General features: G+C 42.5%; 1 protein-coding gene across 1 annotated transcript; it reads right to left on the bottom strand.

The window, feature by feature from the left end:
* Window positions 1–821: 821 nt before the first annotated feature.
* On the bottom strand, window positions 822–18,751 carry erbb3a (erb-b2 receptor tyrosine kinase 3a). Its single transcript, XM_071901949.2, has 29 exons — window positions 18,384–18,751; window positions 13,425–13,582; window positions 12,727–12,913; window positions 12,047–12,172; window positions 11,836–11,901; window positions 11,611–11,729; window positions 11,366–11,507; window positions 11,038–11,151; window positions 10,774–10,891; window positions 10,513–10,586; window positions 10,300–10,390; window positions 10,069–10,086; window positions 9,308–9,525; window positions 9,086–9,218; window positions 8,849–8,942; window positions 8,436–8,590; window positions 8,227–8,283; window positions 5,481–5,622; window positions 5,277–5,396; window positions 5,077–5,175; window positions 4,785–4,970; window positions 4,495–4,650; window positions 4,166–4,241; window positions 3,882–4,028; window positions 3,570–3,667; window positions 3,228–3,413; window positions 3,047–3,115; window positions 2,455–2,713; window positions 822–2,034 (listed from the first exon to the last, which is right to left on the bottom strand). Exons 1-29 carry the CDS (start codon window positions 18,469–18,471, stop codon window positions 1,223–1,225), a joined length of 4,308 nt encoding a protein of 1,435 aa, XP_071758050.1. The 5' UTR covers window positions 18,472–18,751; the 3' UTR covers window positions 822–1,222.
* Between the last annotated feature and the right edge of the window lie 1,296 nt (window positions 18,752–20,047).

Below are 20,047 nucleotides of genomic sequence, written 5' to 3'. Positions count from 1 at the left end.
TATTCAGTGAAATGGTATTTGTTTGAGACGTTCTGTCAGGCACCGGCTGCAGCCTTTTGCGTTTGGGCGTGTCTAACTACTGGCTTTTCAACCATTTTAATTTTGTATCTAATTTGCACTAGCCTTGAGAGAAGACTACATGGCTGCATGTTATAGCTAAGTCACTGATGCTCTCAGTCAGGGAGCAAACTGTCCATAAACCATTACCCTGCCTTCATTATACAGGTGAATACTTAAATTTGGTGAATTTTGAAAAACCAAGTCTCTTACTTGCAAGCTTCCCCAATGGGAATAACCAAGACAAACCTTACCTGAAAACAGAGGATGTCCCAAGATAGAGAATCTCTGTATTGGTGTGTGATGGTAGTGCAATTATGGTTTCACTAATCAACACTGCCAATTATCAACACCCTCCCATAAGTTAGTGATCCAACCAGAATAACAGCCAAACCTGATCCATACCTGAAAACCCACTGAGATGCAAAAGGCTTGAGGACTGGCAGAATATTTGGAAGAAACAGCCGAGGCCTACATGAGGAGTCTAACCTGTCCATATGGGCCACTTGAAGCATGCAATGATATGGCTGCACCCTTTGTTAAAGCTTTCATGTAGCCCCAGTATGACTATATCGATACATTTTTAAGTAAGAGTGGTCATTTTTAATAAATTGTCATAATCTTTTTTTTACTTTCTGAGCATAGAAAACTAGCAACTTTACATCTAATCATTGTGGGGACTTTTACATTTCACACATTGCATAGGCCATGTTGCGGGACAACTAAAATAAAAAGCGTCTGCTTCAAAATATTCAAAACACATTTTATTGTGTAGAAAACATATTTGATATATCATCATTAAAAGAGGTCTCAAAACATGGAAGTCCAAACTCTGTTATAAAAACATGTTTTGTTCATTTCAAAAAGTAAACACAAAAATAAAGCTTGTAATCTGGCCATTTCTATTAGTGTTTCCAACACTTACTTTCACACTTATTTCTGGAAATACCCAAAATCTTGTCTAAATGCATTGCATAATGTCAACCTGTAACAGACAATAAAATTGTGAAAATGTCACATTATATTTTTTTTTAAGTTGTGTTATAGGCTACATTATTAGGATGGCTTTGATTGCATTCCTCCTTCTAGGTCCTTCATGAATACATAGGGAAGAAAATGGCTACAGGTGCAGCTCCATTCTTCCATGTGTGGTAGAAAATGTTCTTTAAGTACGCACTGCCTTGGGCTTCAGCAACATCCTGCTGTGCCAGTAATCTGGATTGTCAAAAGATCTGTCTCCACCAGCAGGCTCCCCGACTCCGACTCCAGCTCGCACTTTGACATAGGGGTCAAACCCGGATCGCGGTGCCTCCAAGCCGCCCGCTGCACCCTCCGCTTCCCCTTTCATATTCTGGTACACCACTGCATCCCCAGGCCCCGTGGCGGCGAGGGAGTCCATCTCCTCATACTCGTACGCCTCGTCCTCATCCCTTCCCTGTACCTTCAACTCCTTCCTGTCTCGAAGAGCTTGCCGCAGCTTTGGCTGTCTGTTTGTGTACTGATAGTTATTGTCCTCCATATATTCATCCTCATCCTCCTCGACCTCCACAACTCCTCCGACCCTTGTTGATGCTGGAAGAGGGGGTTCATGTGTTGGAGGACTATTTTCCTCTTTTTCAAAGCCCCTGATGTCCATGTATTCATATTCAACTTCCTGAGATACCCGGTGCTCTGAGTCCGAGTTGTGGTTTGTACCGCTGTCCTCATTCCTGATGGGGCCTCCCTTGGTCTCTACAGATGGTATGATGTCACCTGAGCATACTGTTGCTTGTGCCGGCAGAGACGGCGTTTGTTTCTTCAGCCAGTGGGTGTTATCTTTGAGATGGCTGTTACGCTTGGGTGAGAGAGATGGTACACATATCTGTTTGTTCATATACTCATATTCTTCATCGTCTGGGTCATCCAAGAGTCCTGATGAATGAGTCCTGCGCATCCTGTCATGAGACACAGTGGCTCGAGAGGGGGACAGTAGGGTGTCTGAAAAACAATTGAAAGTTGGATAGAGTGAGTAGGGATAATATTTTGAACTGAGCGCAGACTGATAGTTTAGAGTTAGAGCAAGCAAGAAACATTTGGCAAATAGCTGTTGGTCTAGTAAGGCTCTGATCTCTTGTTGTGCCAACGGAATTCCACTCTATGCTCAATATGACTTATTGGTTAGGAAGTAAGTAAAGTTAAACTGTGTAAAACAAAACAGTGGCAGTTTGTAGTCATTCCATTAACAGCGGACATTAACAGTGACACAGCAGATCTAAGTCAGGCTTCCAAGACTATTTTCCAATGTTTCCAGGAAAGATTCTGGTTAACGTCAGGCAGATTGACAATGTCATTCAAATAAGTTTCTGACTTTAAAGATCTGTTAGAAAAATGCACGATGTATGTGAGTCATGGTCTCACCTCTTTCTGGGCTGTCTCCAGGGAGCACATATCCATTCTGGTCCTCCTCCTCCATGTCTGGGGAGGGAGTCTCTGTCTCTCCAGACATGCTGTCCCTCTGGGACATGTAAGCACTGTCCTCACGATGGCGTTTCCTCTTCAGGCTCCCTGCCAGCGAGAAGTCCTCACTCATCTCCAGTTCCACTACTGTGCCGCACCCCTCGGAGCTCTCAGACACAGTCCGGGCTGAGTTTAGTCGAGAGCGCGACTGCCACATAACCTACGCCAAGGAAACACAAACAGCACTGTGTTCGTAAAATGACAACCATAGGGATGTGCAGTAACATAGGGGTTGATATTCACATAGGTTTTGTGAATATGCCTTTTTGATGCCTTTGCTTAATCTGCTTAATCTGCTATCGACAACAATTGTCAGTTGGAAACACTGAATTATATAGCATGTGGGCTAAATCATCATATATGTGCTCTACATTATTAATGAATTAATTAATGTGTAAACCAATTACACCTGAGTCCTATTGAGGTACTGAGATTTACTGTGGCTCCCCTTTTCCGCCCCCATCTAAAATCACACAATAGTCTTGATGTCTACCTGTCCTGCGGTGTCAACACCGGGGGTCATAGGCAGGTATCCAGCCAGGCTCGATGGTGTCAGAATGACCTTTACAAGAAAAGAGCAGAGTGAGATATAGACATAGAATTGGACAAAACAGTCCTTTCAAGTACCACTTAACCAACTATCTATAAAATCTGCGACAAGTGGGGCCCCCTACTCTGTGACTGTCCATCCTGGAGAGACGAGAGAGGCTTCTCGACTGAGACAGGTAGAGGGGGGTTGTGGTCATGCCATCGCCCAGCCCCTCCTGCTCCTGGTCCTCCAGCTCGACATTTAGCTCATCCAGGTCTACACTCCGCTGGGCAAGTTCATCTGGGGCCGAGTCTTGTTGGCTGCAGTCCTCCTGGTGGACAAAAGTACAAAATCCATAAATGACCATTTGCTTGTACGCTTTTACTGAAGCCCTGTGATAAGCAGAACTTAGCCTTTCACAATAAAAATAAAGTACATGTGCAGTGTCATATGCAGTGGCTAGTGACACTAACAGGGCCTGTCTTACTTTGATCACAAGATAACGAGGCGGGTCTCTGGCCATTCTGGTAAATTCATTGGCCAGCTCCTTGAAGGTTGGACGGACATTCTCATCAATCATCCAACCTGGAAATGAAGGAAATGAAGAGTCATAATTTGCTACACACTCAGTGCCATGGAGTTGTTGAAACCAATAAAAAATAAAGAGTGTCAGAAACTAACCAATATGTAATTCAATATGAAAAAAGATGTGGCATGTACAGCAAATTAATGTAGTCTTGGTGCTGCTATACTGTAGTTCAGAACAGATGTAAATGAGAGAGAGGGGAGAGGTACTCACACTTGACCATGACCATGTAGACGTCTATAGTGCAAATTTGAGGCTGGGACAGACGCTCGCCCTTTTCCAGCAGATCAGGAACTTCCTGTGGCCGCATCATTGCATACGGCTCCGCCCCATAAGACATCATCTCCCATATTGTCACACCTAAATGAAGGTGATAGATATATTTGGGTTGAAACAGCAGTAATGGTGGCTCAAAGATCCACAAGGCTACTGTTTCCTATGGACACTCAATATTAATTGTAAGTGGGACATTTAGGTGCTTAAGCTGCAAAACTCACCATAGCTCCAGACATCGCTCTGATGTGTGTATCTGCGAAACAAGATGCTCTCCAAGGCCATCCATTTGATTGGTGTCTAAAATAACAACATACAGTAAATTAAGTATTTCTCTTGATTACATTCATTGAACAGGTGGAATAAGTGGTCAATGAATGCAAGACAATAGAGATAAAAATAGGATAAGAGCAATGCCTCATAGTGCAAGGCTTTAAACCAGAACTACAGCATTGAGGTATTTTCGACAAAGCCTCTGTTAATGAACTTTGATCCTTTAATGAATGGCCATTTGTACCAGGATAAACCGTATCTTTATTGGAGGACTACAGACCTTGACCTCATTGTAAAAGTACTTCTTTTCATCAGGGTAAAGCAGGTCCGCAATGCCGTAGTCTGAGATCTGGGCAGTGAAATTATTCTTCAGGAGCACATTTCTGGCAGCCAGGTTCCTGTGGACCATCCTATGCTCCTCCAGATAATACATACCCTGACAGGAAAGTAGAGGTATGCATTTAAGAGTTGAGTTGTTACCTTGAATAGCACAAACAACGTGCATATACATAAAAAAAAAAATAATAATGCACACACACACAAAAAAAAAGTAAGCTAGTGGTATTTTACCTTTGCGATTTGCACACACCAGTTGAGCAGCCTCTGAGGGCTGAGCTTGTTCCTGCAGTGCCTGATGTGCTCCAGCAGGGAGCCCTGGCTGCTGAGCTGGGTGACGAGCTGCAGGCTGGCACCCGGACAGATGCCTAAGGTCCTGACAACATTAGCATGGTCCAGGCTTCCCATCGCCAACATGTGCTGCAGTAAGCATGAGTTAAATCATTAGGGTTTAACGAACAAAAGAAGAAAAATGACAAATAAATGTTCAGTGAGAGAAGTCAGGTTTTGGATCGTGTTATCTCACATCTGTAATCTCATGGAAGGTCTGCCGCCCGGTGCGATCATGAATCGTCTTTATGGCCACGGGAAGCTTCACTGTGTCTCCTTCAGGAATCCAAATGCCCTGTGAGGTGAAGAAACAGACAGACGTGTTCATCATTGGTTAAATTAATAACAGTCACGCTAGAGGAGCATTGTATAGGTCACTGTTGATAATATCACTACCTTATGGACAGATCCAAACACTCCGTTACCCAGCAGCTTGATCTTACGCAGGTCCGTGGGCTTCAGGATCCGAGCGTGAACTTTGGCCCCTTTCTCTCCAGGATCCAGTGGCTCAAAACTCTATTGGCACACAGAGTATATTTAACACAAACCCCATTTAAGCGTAACAGTATAATGAAACTCAAACTACAGATTGTGACTGACTTCTCCGCTCTCCATGTATCTCCTCATAGCTCGTTTGCGACGGATGGCAAGACCTCGGCGGTACAGCACACTCAGTACAAAAACGGAGAATGCCACAAATAGAACTGCAATCACTCCCAGTACGATGGCTGTGGTTGTTTGGCTGGATAGAAATGAAAATGAAGAGGTCATATTATCAGCAATTTATACTGTATCTAAATGCATATATGAAATTCTCTCTTTACACTTTTTCTTCTATTATTTTTACTGAAAATATCGCTAACACTTTATAATAAGGGTAGACAACTCATGCTTAATTAATGCATAACTAATGCATGACTCATGATTCAATGCATGAATTAATGCATGATGTATCATGAACTCCTGTGGCTCAACATTAATTAATGATGAAGTCACTATTAGTTCATATGATTACTTAACACTTAATGGATCATCAGCTTATGAACCTTAACTCACAGTTAAGTCATACCTTAATTAACATGTCATCAAATTAGCTGCAAACCTGTTAGGTGAACCAAAGCTGCTCAGACCGGTGCATTTGATCAGCCTCTCCGAAAGCAAGTGATTCTTCTCTTCTTGCACAAAGTATGAAGCCAGACTGTATCAGACAGTCAGCTGTCTGCTCCGATCTGCTATATATTGCTGCATGACCCAAACTCTCTGCATTTGGTCTTTGTTTATGCATTCACCTATATATTTACAAGCTGGCAAAACCCAAATGCATAAAATAGGCATGACAACCCAGTGTAAGCATGAATGTTTGTTGGAAAAATTGGTGGGGGGATAAACCAAAAACATCCAATAAGCAGCAGTTCTGTGGGCAGAAACCACCTTGTTAATGAGAGGTCAAAGGAGAATGGCTAGACATATTCAAGCTAACAGAAAGGCACAGCATGTCAAACCTTGAAACAGATGGGCTACAGCAGCAGATTAGATAGTAATAGTTAGGCATACCTAATAAAGTGGCTACTGAGCGTAAATTAGCCCCATTAGGTGTACACCATGACTTCACATTACTTCACACGAGATCACCATTTCTTCCTAATTACTTGATTGAGTTGTGTCCCTTTAAGTCATGGCATGATACAAATTTGGAAATGATTACTTAATGTACGTTGATATGAGGCAAGTATTTGTTAATCGTGAGTTTATCATTACTTTAAGAATTCAATGAATTGTGTCCCTTCAACTAGTCACACAAAATTCTTTATATAGTAATGATTACTCCATCATCACTTCATAATTAGTTCACCGATCTGTGCCCCCTTGAAAACTCAAGATTAAAGAAAAGCAGTCCAAAGTCATCCAAATAGAACATCACCAAGACTTGTGAGCAATATTTGCTGGCTGTAAGTAAAGTGTAAGAAGATAAATACTCTTCACGATGATTATTAAAGCCATGTCAAGTCTTTATTTTTCAAAATACACAACTTAAATTTTTATGAAAATAGACAATGCCATTATCAACCTTAGAGCTAGTTTGTTCTTGCTTTAGGGTATACATTATTGCACTAGAAAGATTTTCAATGCAGTCATTCAGTCTTTTCTCCCAACTCTATCCCTCATAAGGCTTATGATTTCAGTTGTATTTAACACAAAATGACATCATGACATCACCTATAGGTGATGTCATGATAAAGGTACTGAATCATTTTGTGTTAAATACAACTGAAATCATAAGCTTATGAGGGATAGAGTTGGGAGAAAAGACTGAATGACTGCATTGGAAATCTTTCTAGTGCAATAATATACCTAAAGCAAGAACAAAGTTTTAATAATCATTGTTTTTAGGTTTGAAAAATCTGTTAAATTGTGTAGTTGAAGTTCATCACATTGGACTACATGGTGATGGGAAGTCAAACTGGAAGTGTCATTTTCAGCTGGCATTCTCAAGTACAGTATTTCACAAATCATTCTGGGAGAAATATGACTTAGTAATGCTTTATATTGTTTATTTAGACAACAAAATTGTGTATCACAATTCACAATATTAAGAAAATCCCACTATGCATTACAATGATAGACGATAAACGATAAATTTCGATATATTACCCAGCCCTAGTTAGAGCAGTTCTTGGTGATGTTCTATTTGGACTGACTTTGGACTGCTTTTCTTTAATCTCCACTCTTCTTTGACCTCTTATTAACAAGGTGGTTACTGCCCACAGAACTGCTGCTTATTGGATGTTTTTGGTTTATCCCCTCACCAATTTTTCCAACAAACATTCATGCTTACACTGGGTTGTCATGCCTATTTTATGCATTTGGGCTTTACCAGCTAGTAAATACAAAGGTGAATGCATAAACAAGACCAAATGCAAAGAGTCTGGGTCAAGCAGCAATATATAGCAGATCGGAGCAGACAGCTGACTGTCTGATACAGTCTGGCTTCATACTTTGTGCAAGAAGAGAAGAATCACTCTTGCTTTTGGAGAGGCTGATCAAATGCACCGGTCTGAGCAGCTTTGGCTCACCTAACTGGTTTGCAGCTAATTTGATGACATGTTAATTAATGTATGACATAACTGTGAGTTAAGGTTCATAAACTGATGATCCATTAAGTGTTAAGTAATCATATGAACTAATAGTGACTTCATCTTAATTAATGTTGAGCCACAGGAGTTCATGATACATCATGCATTAAATCATGACGAGTCATGCATTAGTTATGCATTAATTAAGCAGGAACTGTGTACCCTTATTATAAAGTGTTACCAAAATATCTTAGTGTGAGGGAGACACTTACCCAGAGATGTACTGTCTGGAAGACTCCAGACAGTCCCCAATTCCTGGGCCTAAGCACCTGAACACAGAATACAGAAAGGAGGGAAATTTAAAACGCGTGCACAATGACACACACACACACACACACACACGCACACGCACACGCACGCGCACACACACACACACACACACACACACACACACATACACAAACCTCTCCTCATTCCTTACCCCTGGGTACAGTTGATGTGGCATGGTTCACAGCGGCGTTGTTTGTTGGGGTATTTAAAGATAACTCCCTCCCCTCCCATCACACCCTCAGGACACGAGGAGACACAGTGCGGACCGTCCCTGAGAGAGGCACACACCACACACTCATCTGCTCCCTGGAGAGAAGGAAGGGCAGGTTCAGCAGGCAGACAAAAGAGAAGCAGACAGAAATGTGGCAACAGGAACAGATAGATCATACGCCTGAAGTCTGTGATGTTTAACACAGTGCCACTAGGTGGCAGCGATACACCGAAAGGTGTGATGACATGATCCTTGAGCTTGAAGAACTTGATTTGTTTGTGCATATTAAAATGGAATTGTTATTCAACCTGATCGTCTGACGTCAGTTAGCGACTGGACAGAGAAGAACATACCGGGCCAGTGCAGGTTTTTTGTCCCTCCTGGACTTCACACTCAGAGTGGCACAGCATACACTCGCCTTTCAGAGTGGCAAACTCACGCCTCTCACTGCATACAGACAAAAAGAAATCCACTTTCAAAATCTTTCAACAAACTGTAGATAACATTGAAACACAGGGGACAGCTAAGGCACAGCAAACATAACCCATATAAGACACACAGGATTATTATTATTTTTTGCAAAGACTGACCCAGTTAGGAACATGCACTGTGGGACACAAGTTCCTCCTCTGCTGTAATTCTTACAGGACAGACACTGGTTTGGCCCGGGACCCCAACACCCATCAGACGAGCACTGGGGGTCACACACATGGCCCTCTGCAACTACAGACACAACAACATGAAAGTTACAGGGTCATCAACATTAGCACCGACAGGGGAGCTGATCAAGAATGACCCCCAACCCGCCTCACCACATCGACTCTGTTGTTGGTTGTCCTTGACGTCGATGTGCTTCTGGCGTCGCTGAGGGCGGGAGCTGCTGCTGAAAATACGCGTCCAGTTGACGGTGTCGTGGTAGCACAGCTTCTTGTTTCCTGTGATGTAGACACCACCATCGTTGATTCTTCGCAGCGAGTGTAACCCCAGGGAGGTCAAAGAGGGAATCTTCATCACCAGCAGAGAGTAGCCCCTGAAACCAGAGATAGTGAGTGACTTTAGTGTGTTATTTTAATGATTTTTTTTTATTTTTGCCTTTATTCGACAAAGTAAAGACAGGAATGATTGGGAGAGCGAGGGAGATGATTTGAAGCCAGGACGTTGCGTTTACATGGTACGCGCCTTAGACCACTGAGACACCAGGACGCCCTGAGTAACTTTAGTTAGATAAGAAAATGTTATTCTTGTGTAATTAATAAATTGTACCCATTGTTGTGATTGTGTTCAAAATATAGCCAGCTATACCTGTGTTTACTCAGATCCCAATCTTTCACAGCCATAAATACCTACCATATTATCATAAAGAACATGCAAGAAAACCATGTGAACTCTCTGTGAAATCATGTGATTGTAAAGTATGCCATCCACCACCAGCACAATCACTAAACCACACCATTTAATGTGCTCTGTCACAATACTAGCATGCATTTTATAGAAAGCAATGAAAACATGTCGGCAAAATCTATCAGACATCAAGAGGCAGGGAAAGGCAGGCATGTAAAATATTTTACTTTACCGTCTAGAGCTCACTCCTCTAAATGGGGTAAAAATGAAAAAGAAAGAACAAGGCCATGTGACAAGGGGAAGGGTATGAGAGAGGAATGAGGAGACACAAAAAGACAATGAGATACATGCAGGTGATGGTCTAGTCCACAATGCAGTTAAACAGCAATGGCAACATGAGTTTAGTGAACACATTCAAGAGAAAATATGTTAGAACAAAGAAAAAACACCAAAAACTGTTCACCTGTAAAGTGTTCTGCCTTGAATTGTTTGGAGGTTGGAGAAGACTGACAGGTCAGACATGCTTTCAGGCCACGACTGGATACTGAGAATATCTGCAACCAGAGACATCACGTTTCAAAAGCAGTAACCAGACTGCAAGCACTTTATTCTGATGTAATATAAAAATCCAACTAACGGTTTACAAATCAACACAAACACACAAACACACATGTACCTGTAATCTCTCGCACAGTTCTGAAGATTTTCAGTTTCTCTGGATCGAGGGCTGGGATGTGGTTGTAATCATCGCTTTGGAAAAATGAAAAAAAAGTAAGAATCACTTACAAAAAGCATTCATAAGGCACAGAGGAGTAAAGGACACGCCTATGAACTCTAAATATATCATTTATGCAAATATACTGATAAGCCTATAAAGAAAAATCTCATTTGTATTTTAAGACTCATGGCAGCTATGGTAAGAAAGAGTGTTGCTCACCCTTGGATCCCAGTCACCAGAAAGTGAAGACTGCCCTGGATCTTAGTGCAGTTGATGAAGTTGTCGATGTTGCTGGCATCAACAGTCTGTCTGGTGGGAGTTCCTGTTCCTTTGCAAGCTGAGAGACGGAGAGGTTGAGAGAAATGAAGAGGGGAGGGAAGCGACAGGGTCGGCCCGAGTGGGAGAGGGTTAGGTTATATCTTAGTTGCAAGCGCCAATTGCAGTAAATGACTAGCGAACTAGTTTTTGAATTCTTATGAGTACCTTTTGGGCAGAGGCCTCCACAGGGCTCACATCTTTTCACTCCTTTTCTCTCCACCTCCATCTTATCAGAGGGGCAGCTGCTCACACATGAGCTGCCATGCACCACAAAGTTTGCTGCAAAAGAAACAAAAAAATAGCATGATTAGTTGGCTTTAAATGCATTAGTCAACATGAGCAGGTTAGGATACAGATAGCATTTCACGATAAATCTCTATAGTGCTATAATTTTACAGCAGAGATATTGGGGATGTTTCAAATACAATTACAGACTACGTAAAGTGTGACCCTGTGTGAATTGGTGGGTAAGGCCGGTTGTGTGGGGACTCACTGGGACACTGGGCCACACAGATAGAGCCATACTGGTACTTGGCATTGGGGTTGGGCTCCAGTTTGAACGTGTGCTTGTTGTAGATCAGGGTCTGGGGACACTGAGGCACGCAAGAACCTGAGTTGTTGAAGTTCCTGCAGGCCTGCAAAAAGTCATACACGGTCCAGTAAACAACACAGCTTATACCCATAGATTTGTTTTGTCCGTTTGTGTGTTTATGTCTATGGTTTAAGCTGCAAACTCACAAAGCAGTCTGTGTCGAGGGGTCCATTGCAGCCCCCGGCGCACTCAATGTGACAACACTCACTCGGGCTTCTACCAAAGCAACGGCCATTACACTGAGGGGCGCACACAGTCTTGGTCACTGAAAGAGAGAGAGGGGGAGAGAGTCAAGACTATGTCGATTGATTGATCTGTTATAGACGTGTGTCGACTATGAGTTTACGAAGAGAGATGGTGATAGGACTCACAGATCTGGCACGTGTCATTCCCTGGCCCCCAACACGGAACGTCCCCGCACGCTTCGTCACAAGGCTCTGAGATATAATGTTTAAAAAACCTGTCACAGTCAGTTGATGCATTTTCACGTTTATTCATTAACATATAAAACCACAGCGAGTGACTGATACAGAAATGATTTGTCTTATTACTGTGAAGCCACTTAGCATCCTTCCCACTCACCTAGAGGCCCGTTGTCGGTGATATTAATCTGGGCTGTTCCATCCTTCACAATGTCCAGCCAGTTCACCTGAGGGGCGTAGCTCAGGAACTTATTGTGGATGATGCAGACTCCTCCCTCCAGTATCTCTGTAGATGACACACATGCATGTAAATGGTGAGGACAATTACCAAAACAAGCCAGCACAGGCCGATGACTCACCGTATCAAACTCTGGCATTTGGTGTTTACTACAGTACATGCAAACACAGTATAAAGTGCTGCAGCTCATGTTACACTGACAGTTAAGCACAGACAGAGTCACATGAGGCATCCCAGGGACTTCCCATCATTAAGTCTACAGACGACACACACAGCGCTGCCATTGACGGCCGGGACTCTGAGGGTGTGGCTGCACTACAGTACGTGGGTGTGGGAGCTCCAACAGTAACCAACTGTAACATCCAACCTGTCACTCATGTACTCGCTCTCACCTGTCCAGCCTCGCTCTCACACACACACACACACACACACACACGTTCACACTCAACCTTTTCACTCTGATGGTACAAAAGATTTGACTGATTATGTAGCTGCACTAAAAACTACAGTGCGTACGTCACTTCAGAAAACATTTCCGCATCATTTCACACCTCTGTCAAGTCTGAGTGCGTGTGCATGTGTGTGTGTGTGTGTGTGTGTACCTGTAAGATGTGTGAGTCCCAGTTCCTGCAGTCCTTGAGGCCCGTCCTTCTGATAGTTGACCATCACAGCCAAGGCGAAGTGGTTCTCATACAACGTGGTGCCTCTGATGACACGCAGGTGGTCCAGCGGCAGATGGCTGAACTGGTTGACGGCGATCAGGATATAACCTGTCACCTCCCTGATAGACTGGAGCGGGCAGAAAAATTATGAGAGAGGGAAAATAAGGAAATGTAAAACGCAGGTAATTCAAATTTGTTGCAAGTGTAACCTTACTGGCTCTGTGCTTTTGTTATTCATGTTACTTGTTATCACTGTCACAACCTGACAACAGAGATGTGTTTTGGTTGTGTTGTCACTGTGACTGTACTACAGTGTGTAATGGAGAGGAAGATCTTGCAGGGGAACGTAAAGGAGCTCACTGTGCAGACGAGACAGTGACGTCACCCACTGCAGACAGTGACCAAAAGCTTGTTTTTTGTTTCTCTGCGAGTTGCAAGGAAGTCTGTGGCCTCAGATGTGGGGTTGTTTCTGGCAGCTGGGACTCTCATATAGGTTGATACTGTATACACAGATCCGTATCCCTGTCTAGACTGTTTAGCAGCTCTTCTCAGTGACACATACAGTACTGTGGAGGCAGTAACTACCACCACACAGTCCCCTCTGTCACTGTGACGCCTCCGTGTGTTGAAACCCTCACCTGCAGGAACGAGAAGTCTCTTGTGTGCTCCATCATGGTGACCTCAAGGTTGCCCATTACAATCTCACAGCCAGTGTACATCTCCTTCATTAGCTTGTACTGCATCTCTGAATTGCCTGTCACGCTCAGAGCGTTCTGGGTGCCGGGACATACGACCACTAGTAGAGAGGAAATGGAATACGTTTTTATTAATGAGCGGTCAGTCAATATTTTAGATTAGATACATGGATTTAACACACATTCTCTCACTCTCCATTTCTTTTACTGCATTTTACAGATCATTTTAAATAGTTTAATTTACCATTAGATAGTATTATCGATTAGTATTTAAGTATTTATTCCTTTGTAGGGATAGGGAAGTAGGGATAGTAAGACAAAGATTAAACAGCAAAACATTCAGTGATGAGCATGCAATGGTGTCATAATTTCTGCACTGTATTGTATTGACAGTCTGTTTTGTTTTATAATTGTTACTCCTGCACAGGGACTACAGATGCAAGGTAGCTTATTGCTAACTCCGGTGCCATTTTTGAACTGTGCATGGTCCCTGTTAAATAAACACTAAACTCAACTAAACTAAAACTATAATACAAATACTAAATTCTAATAAATTATTTATGGGGGAACAGCATCACTCTTCATAAAGACCACTTTATGGCAGTTACTACAAGCCACTTTATTCTGTTCAGACAATATCAATGAAAGTACTGTAACAGTGTGAAACAAGCTAAGGATTGTATACAGGGCATGTCTTCATCTGAGACAAACATACAAGGCCTTGTTTACAGACTGTGGGAGTTCAGTGATTCAGTGTCACTGGAACCAAGAGGCTGCTTTGCTATTCAAATCTCTGCGAGAACAGGAGAGCGAGAGAGAAAATGGAAGGAAGGAAGCAAGTGAGGAAGGGAGGCTTGTCGAACTGAATATTGTCTAGGAATCAATACATTGCATGAACACACACATGCACACCCATACATGTTGGTGCATCTATACTTGCTATTCTAGACTCCATATCTCCATATCTCCATATCTTAATAATATCCTAATATCCTTGCAATCAGCACAACTTGCCTAATCTTAACCCAAATCTTAACTCTAACCTAAATTTTACTCTAATCATTGTACTGGCAAAAATGTCCCCACAAGATATTTTTGCTGATTTCTGATTCTGTTGGACTTCTGGAACGTGTGAGTTAAACCACACACATACATACACATAAACACACACACACACACACACACACACACACACACACACACACACACACACACACACACACACACACACACACACACATTCCATCTACGGGCGTCTGAGTCAAAATGGAGTGTAGTACAACAACAGGATCAACAACAAGGTTGTAAAAAGGGTCATGTTCATTAACCTCACAGCACAGTGAAGACACAGCAGGCGAGTAAAAGGACTGTGATTGTGTGTGACAACAGTGCAACGAACATGCCCTACCACCATAAAGCCTAGATAACAAGTCACTTTATTGTGTTTATGAGAAAGTCAGGTTGACAGGAGCTGGCTCGAGACCAAGCAATATGAATAGACACAGACATGATCCCTTTCTAACGTACCCAACTGTGCCTGCTGCAACAAGGGACATTCCTAAGCATTAGAGTCCCCAATTTGCTCCATGCCAGGGTTCAGTTGTTATTGCAATAGGTTGCTATGAGGAAATAAATCAATCTCCAAATTGCTGTTAGATTGTTCAGTGCACTTGCAGCAGCATTTTGCCATTTGATTGAAATGATGTCAGTCTATAAGTTGCTCAAAGGTTAACCTTTTTATCTACCCCACCTTAGTTGAGCTGTGAGCGGTTCAGTGCTATCAGTGGATGGTTTTAGCTGTTGACTCTGCCCCATTGGAATTGCCTATTGGGAAATACTCTTGAACACCTGCACACGTACGCTCAAGGAAATTCAGGGTGCCACGTAGAGAATGCATGCAACGCATGCACAATCCACATGACAGAATCAGTAAAACATGCAGAGGCACAAATACTTGAACACAACATGCAGTGTCTCCAAAACCGGGTACACATACACTTGTGTAAGAAAATATTATGGTAGCAATGAAGACAATACACAGATTGTAGCTGTGGAAGCTGAAAATCTCAACAGGCTGAGTGGGTTTTCTCTGTCAAAGAGGTACTTTCAGTGTTGGCAGATGGATGATGGAGAAAAAAGGAATGGGGTGGAGGGTTTAGAGTGAACACACACACACACACACACACACACACACACACACACACACACACACAGACAATGGCCCTATTTTGAAAGCGTGCAAAACAAGTGTCTGTTGTAGTACATCAAGATGTGTGGCCAAGCCTCTATCCCTCTCTCTCACTGATTCTTTACTTTCTTTATTTCTCTCCACTCTTTACTGCAGTGTTTCTGTCCTCCTTCTACCCATTCCATCACCTCATTCATCAACAACTCCATGCCCCTCTCTGTTCTCTTGAACCTTATTTCTATCATATACATGAACTCTTATTGTCCTGGCTATTAAAGTGTAACCTAACACATGAAGAAAACATTACGCAGTGCAAGTGAACAAGGATCAGGTTTAGCTGTCATTTCCATTCAGCTGTTACCAAGGTTTCAATACTCAAAAAGAAGAGTGGGAAAAAGAGAAGAATGGAGGGAGGAGGAGATAAACAAGTTCAATAAAGCAGTTGAGACGATGACTGAGGTAAACAGAAACTTGGCACAGGATGGCAAGAGATTACTGCATGCCTCTCTCTCACAAGAGAGCATGTGCACGCACACTCACGCACACGCAGACAAACACAAAGACAGACACCTGAGCACATGTGCCATTTCCTTTTCATGGTGCATTCACTGGTTCATGGCCGGTGTTTGTGTACAAATGAATTCAAGGATGTTTCCCTGTTCCCTGTGCAGGACTGTTTCCTCAAATTCTACTGAACTGAGTAAGGCTAGCACAGAAAGGTTCAGAGGTTGCTTAACATCATGCTACATGCTTTGGCAACTGGAGTGGCAACATTTTTTGACGCATCGGTTAGTGGGAACAGAGGTCACACCTGTAAAGCTATGAGCACAGAGTCAATTATGAAAAGGCACAAACAGTTTTTTCTTGAAAGGAAAGAAAACAAATTAGTACTAGTGCCATGCCCATACAAACTGAGAGCACATGCCAGCTCTGATATTTGATGCATCTAACTTCTTCCAAAAATGAAACCAACAGGTGTTTTTGTTGCTTTTCACTTGTGTGTGTTTAGTCATGATCGTTCTATTTGTGGAATAGAAAACACCTTGGTAATCCAACCTGCTCCTCCTTCCTCATGTTTTTGGTCGTCTCCACTAAGAAGTTGGCACCACAGCTGTATTTCACTGCCTGTGTTATTTATTTGTATTGTGGGCATGTTTGTGTGAATTTGTGTCCCCACAGACATTTTGGGTGTTCTATGCACCTACAAATATATCAAGAGGATTTACTCACCCTCATGTTTAACTGCAGGGTGATGATGATGCAGAAGGGTATTATAAAAAGAAAGATATTCATCCTACAGAGGTGTTTACATTCAAAACAACCAATTGGCTTTTGAGTCTTACAGAGGAGGAGAGACTGAATGTCCCCACCACACGCCCAAAGTCTATTACCACTTAGTTTTTTATGAAATGTCAGTTAACCATATATATTACCTTTATGTGTTCATAGCGAAATTGGTCTATAGGTCCACTTCCCTGCATCAACAAAACAACACAGACCTGTTTCACTGCTGCCTGGTTACTGCACAATAACCTTCTTCTAGTCAGTAACTATAAGGCTAAATCAGGGGTGATGAGCAATAAGCCCTTTTTCACATCAAGCAACACTTCTGAAAGATCTGAAAATTTTATTAATTTTAGCATTTTTATCATTCTATACGGCCGCACTGGACCAAGACAAGTGACACTGAACAAATTAGTGTTTTAATCACAAAGTGTGCACAGAGCATATCCATTTGTGGGATGCAAAGGATACATGCTTCTCTGCTTTAATGTAAATACACTGAGTTAACACACTGAGTTAACAGTAGTGTTAGTATATACATTGTTATGGTGTTAATAAAAACATATACTGCATTAGTTGCATTCCAGAATCAATATAATCTAAACTATCAAATAGTTCTTCTTGTGTGATGAAACTGGTCATGGTTTTTAAGTGTGGGTTTATTTACGAGACAGTGTCCCTGTACTGGTGCCAGACTCTCTGTCACCTGCACATCAGCTGCCTGAGCTACATGACCTGATGGTGACATTGTTTTTCTCAAACTCAGAGCACCACCTTATTTACCTACTGCCAGGTAACAGCAGCGACTTGGAGTCAAAGTTCACCAAGTTTCACTGTGACTCAAATCACAACACCTCTCTCTGGCTTACACAAGTCATTACATTGAGGAAACTGCACAGATTTATTCACATTACAGGCAAGATTTTCTATTTGACAAAAGGGAAAGGTTTAAAGAAATATAAAAGGTTTACTTTTGGATTGAGCTTATCAGCACACGGTGAAAGGCAGATCTACCCAACCACAAATATGATACAGTCAGACAATTGAGACAAACATAGCAAGCACACACAATCCTGGGAGAGGTGCAGCTGACTCACAGCAAACGAGTTTTACATGTATGGAACTGGTTTTGACTCTGGGGTTAGGGACTGCGCTGACTGAGGTAGGACAGGTGTTATCCTACATCAGGGTGACTTGTAAGTAGCTCCAAGTCCAGTGTTCAGAGTGATTTGTCAAACATACACAGCAAATCTAGGGAGGATAATGGATTGTGCTGGCATGTGTGTTTTATGGGCTATAACAAACATGATGCTGGCCAGAAAAAAGTACAAAAGTGATGATTTTAAGGACTACACAGTGCTCTAAGTGTGTGTGTGTGTGTGTGTGTGTGTGTGTGTGGTGGTGATGGGGGGCGGGGGGGGGGGACCTACCTTCTTGTGTCTGAGCGCAGCAGGTGTGTGCAGACCACGGCAGCAGGACGCACAGCACCAGCACCTTCCGGAGTTCAGCCATCCTCATTCAGTTAGGCTAGTGACGTGTCAAACAAGCATTACGATAATAATAATAATAATCACAATAATAAGCAGCACGATAAGTACTTCCTTTTCTCGTCCAAACTCTTTTTCGTTCGCTTCAGTCCGAGAGAGTCCATTTAGACCATTCAAATGTCGTTAAATGAGTCCCGTTTATTCCACACAGTGTCCCATCTTCCTCCTTCTATTAAGTTTCCTCTCCTCTTCCATTCAAGGAAACTAAATGAGTAAATCCACACTATAGTGAAAAGCTGTTTTTCAGTTCTACATAGCCTACAACCGAGCAGCACTCCACTCGAGTCGGTATGGGAAGAATCACTACCAGTCACTGATTGGAGCAGAGCTGGGAGCCAATCAGACGTAGGAGCGTCTGTTTTTCAACTGGGCTTGCATTTGTAGAGCAAAGCCTGTACAGTTCCCGACACTGATTTATCTGGGAAGGTCCTGCAGAGCGACACAGAGCACGGCTCGCTTAATTGGAAACCTTGAAAGATCCCCGCATTGTTTTTCTCGTGAGATTCATATGGTTAAACAGGGAAACGTCAGCATGCGCTTTTGTTCTTTGGAAAAAGCCATATGATACAACATGAATGGACAGGCGACATGAGGGCGACAAATAGAGCATACATCTAATTTTAGACCCCCCCCCCCCCCCCCCCCCCCCCCAACCCCCTATTGTGTACCGAAGTGCCCTTTTAGCTATTTACCTTTATATAACCTGGGTAGGTCCATGACCTGATGGCCACTTCCTTGCTTCATTTGTTTTTTTTGTTTTTTTTAATGATTTGGTTTTTTGGGGGGGCATTTTCGCCTTTATTGACAGGGCGGCAGAGACTGACGTGATAGAGAGGGGATGACATGCAGCAGAGGCCACGGGACGGGGTTGAACCTGTGCCTGCAAACAGTGTTTTTCTTGTTAAGTTGATTAAAGATTATTTGATTCAACAGTTATCTTTGAGCTTGTCCTTATGTGGGCGACTTTCAGGTTAAATAAAAATCAATACAAATTCAAGCCCAATCAGCCTAGCTGGTTGGAAGCTGGTAGATAGGTAGGTACAGAATTTGTCAAAAATAAACCAACAACAACAAACATGGCTGTAAATATGGGGCCGTGTTTAATCCTTGGTATATCCAGAAGAGAAAATCTTCAATTATATTCAAATAAATTTGATATTAATATTTACCTCAAAAAAATAAAACAAAATGTTTCCACATAGGCCTATATCACTGTGGTCACAATACCCTGCAAAATTAAAAAGAAAAATTGCAAAATGATGCCATTATTATACAGCTCTTATAGCTCTCATAAAATCTTGCTTAAGGCCACTATTCAGTTGAACGCCACTGACTTGTCAGGTTTGTTTGACTGTTTGCTTGTTTTTTGACTGAAGTACTGTTCATCACAAAGAGCGTACTGTAGCCGACTCAACTATCAGCAACTGTTTGCCTGACTGCAGAAGCAGAGCTGTTTTGACAATGTTGTCCACAGGTCCCAAACACCTTCACCACAGAGATGGGAAGGGGCATTTCACCTGACCATGTGAATACACTGCATGAGAGGG

This window comes from Centroberyx gerrardi, chromosome 5 (genome assembly GCF_048128805.1).
Source record: "Centroberyx gerrardi isolate f3 chromosome 5, fCenGer3.hap1.cur.20231027, whole genome shotgun sequence".
NCBI classification, from domain to species: Eukaryota; Metazoa; Chordata; class Actinopteri; order Beryciformes; family Berycidae; genus Centroberyx; species Centroberyx gerrardi.
The sequence above is the reverse complement of the archived record's forward strand: the minus strand, read 5'-3'. Positions and strand labels throughout refer to the sequence as shown.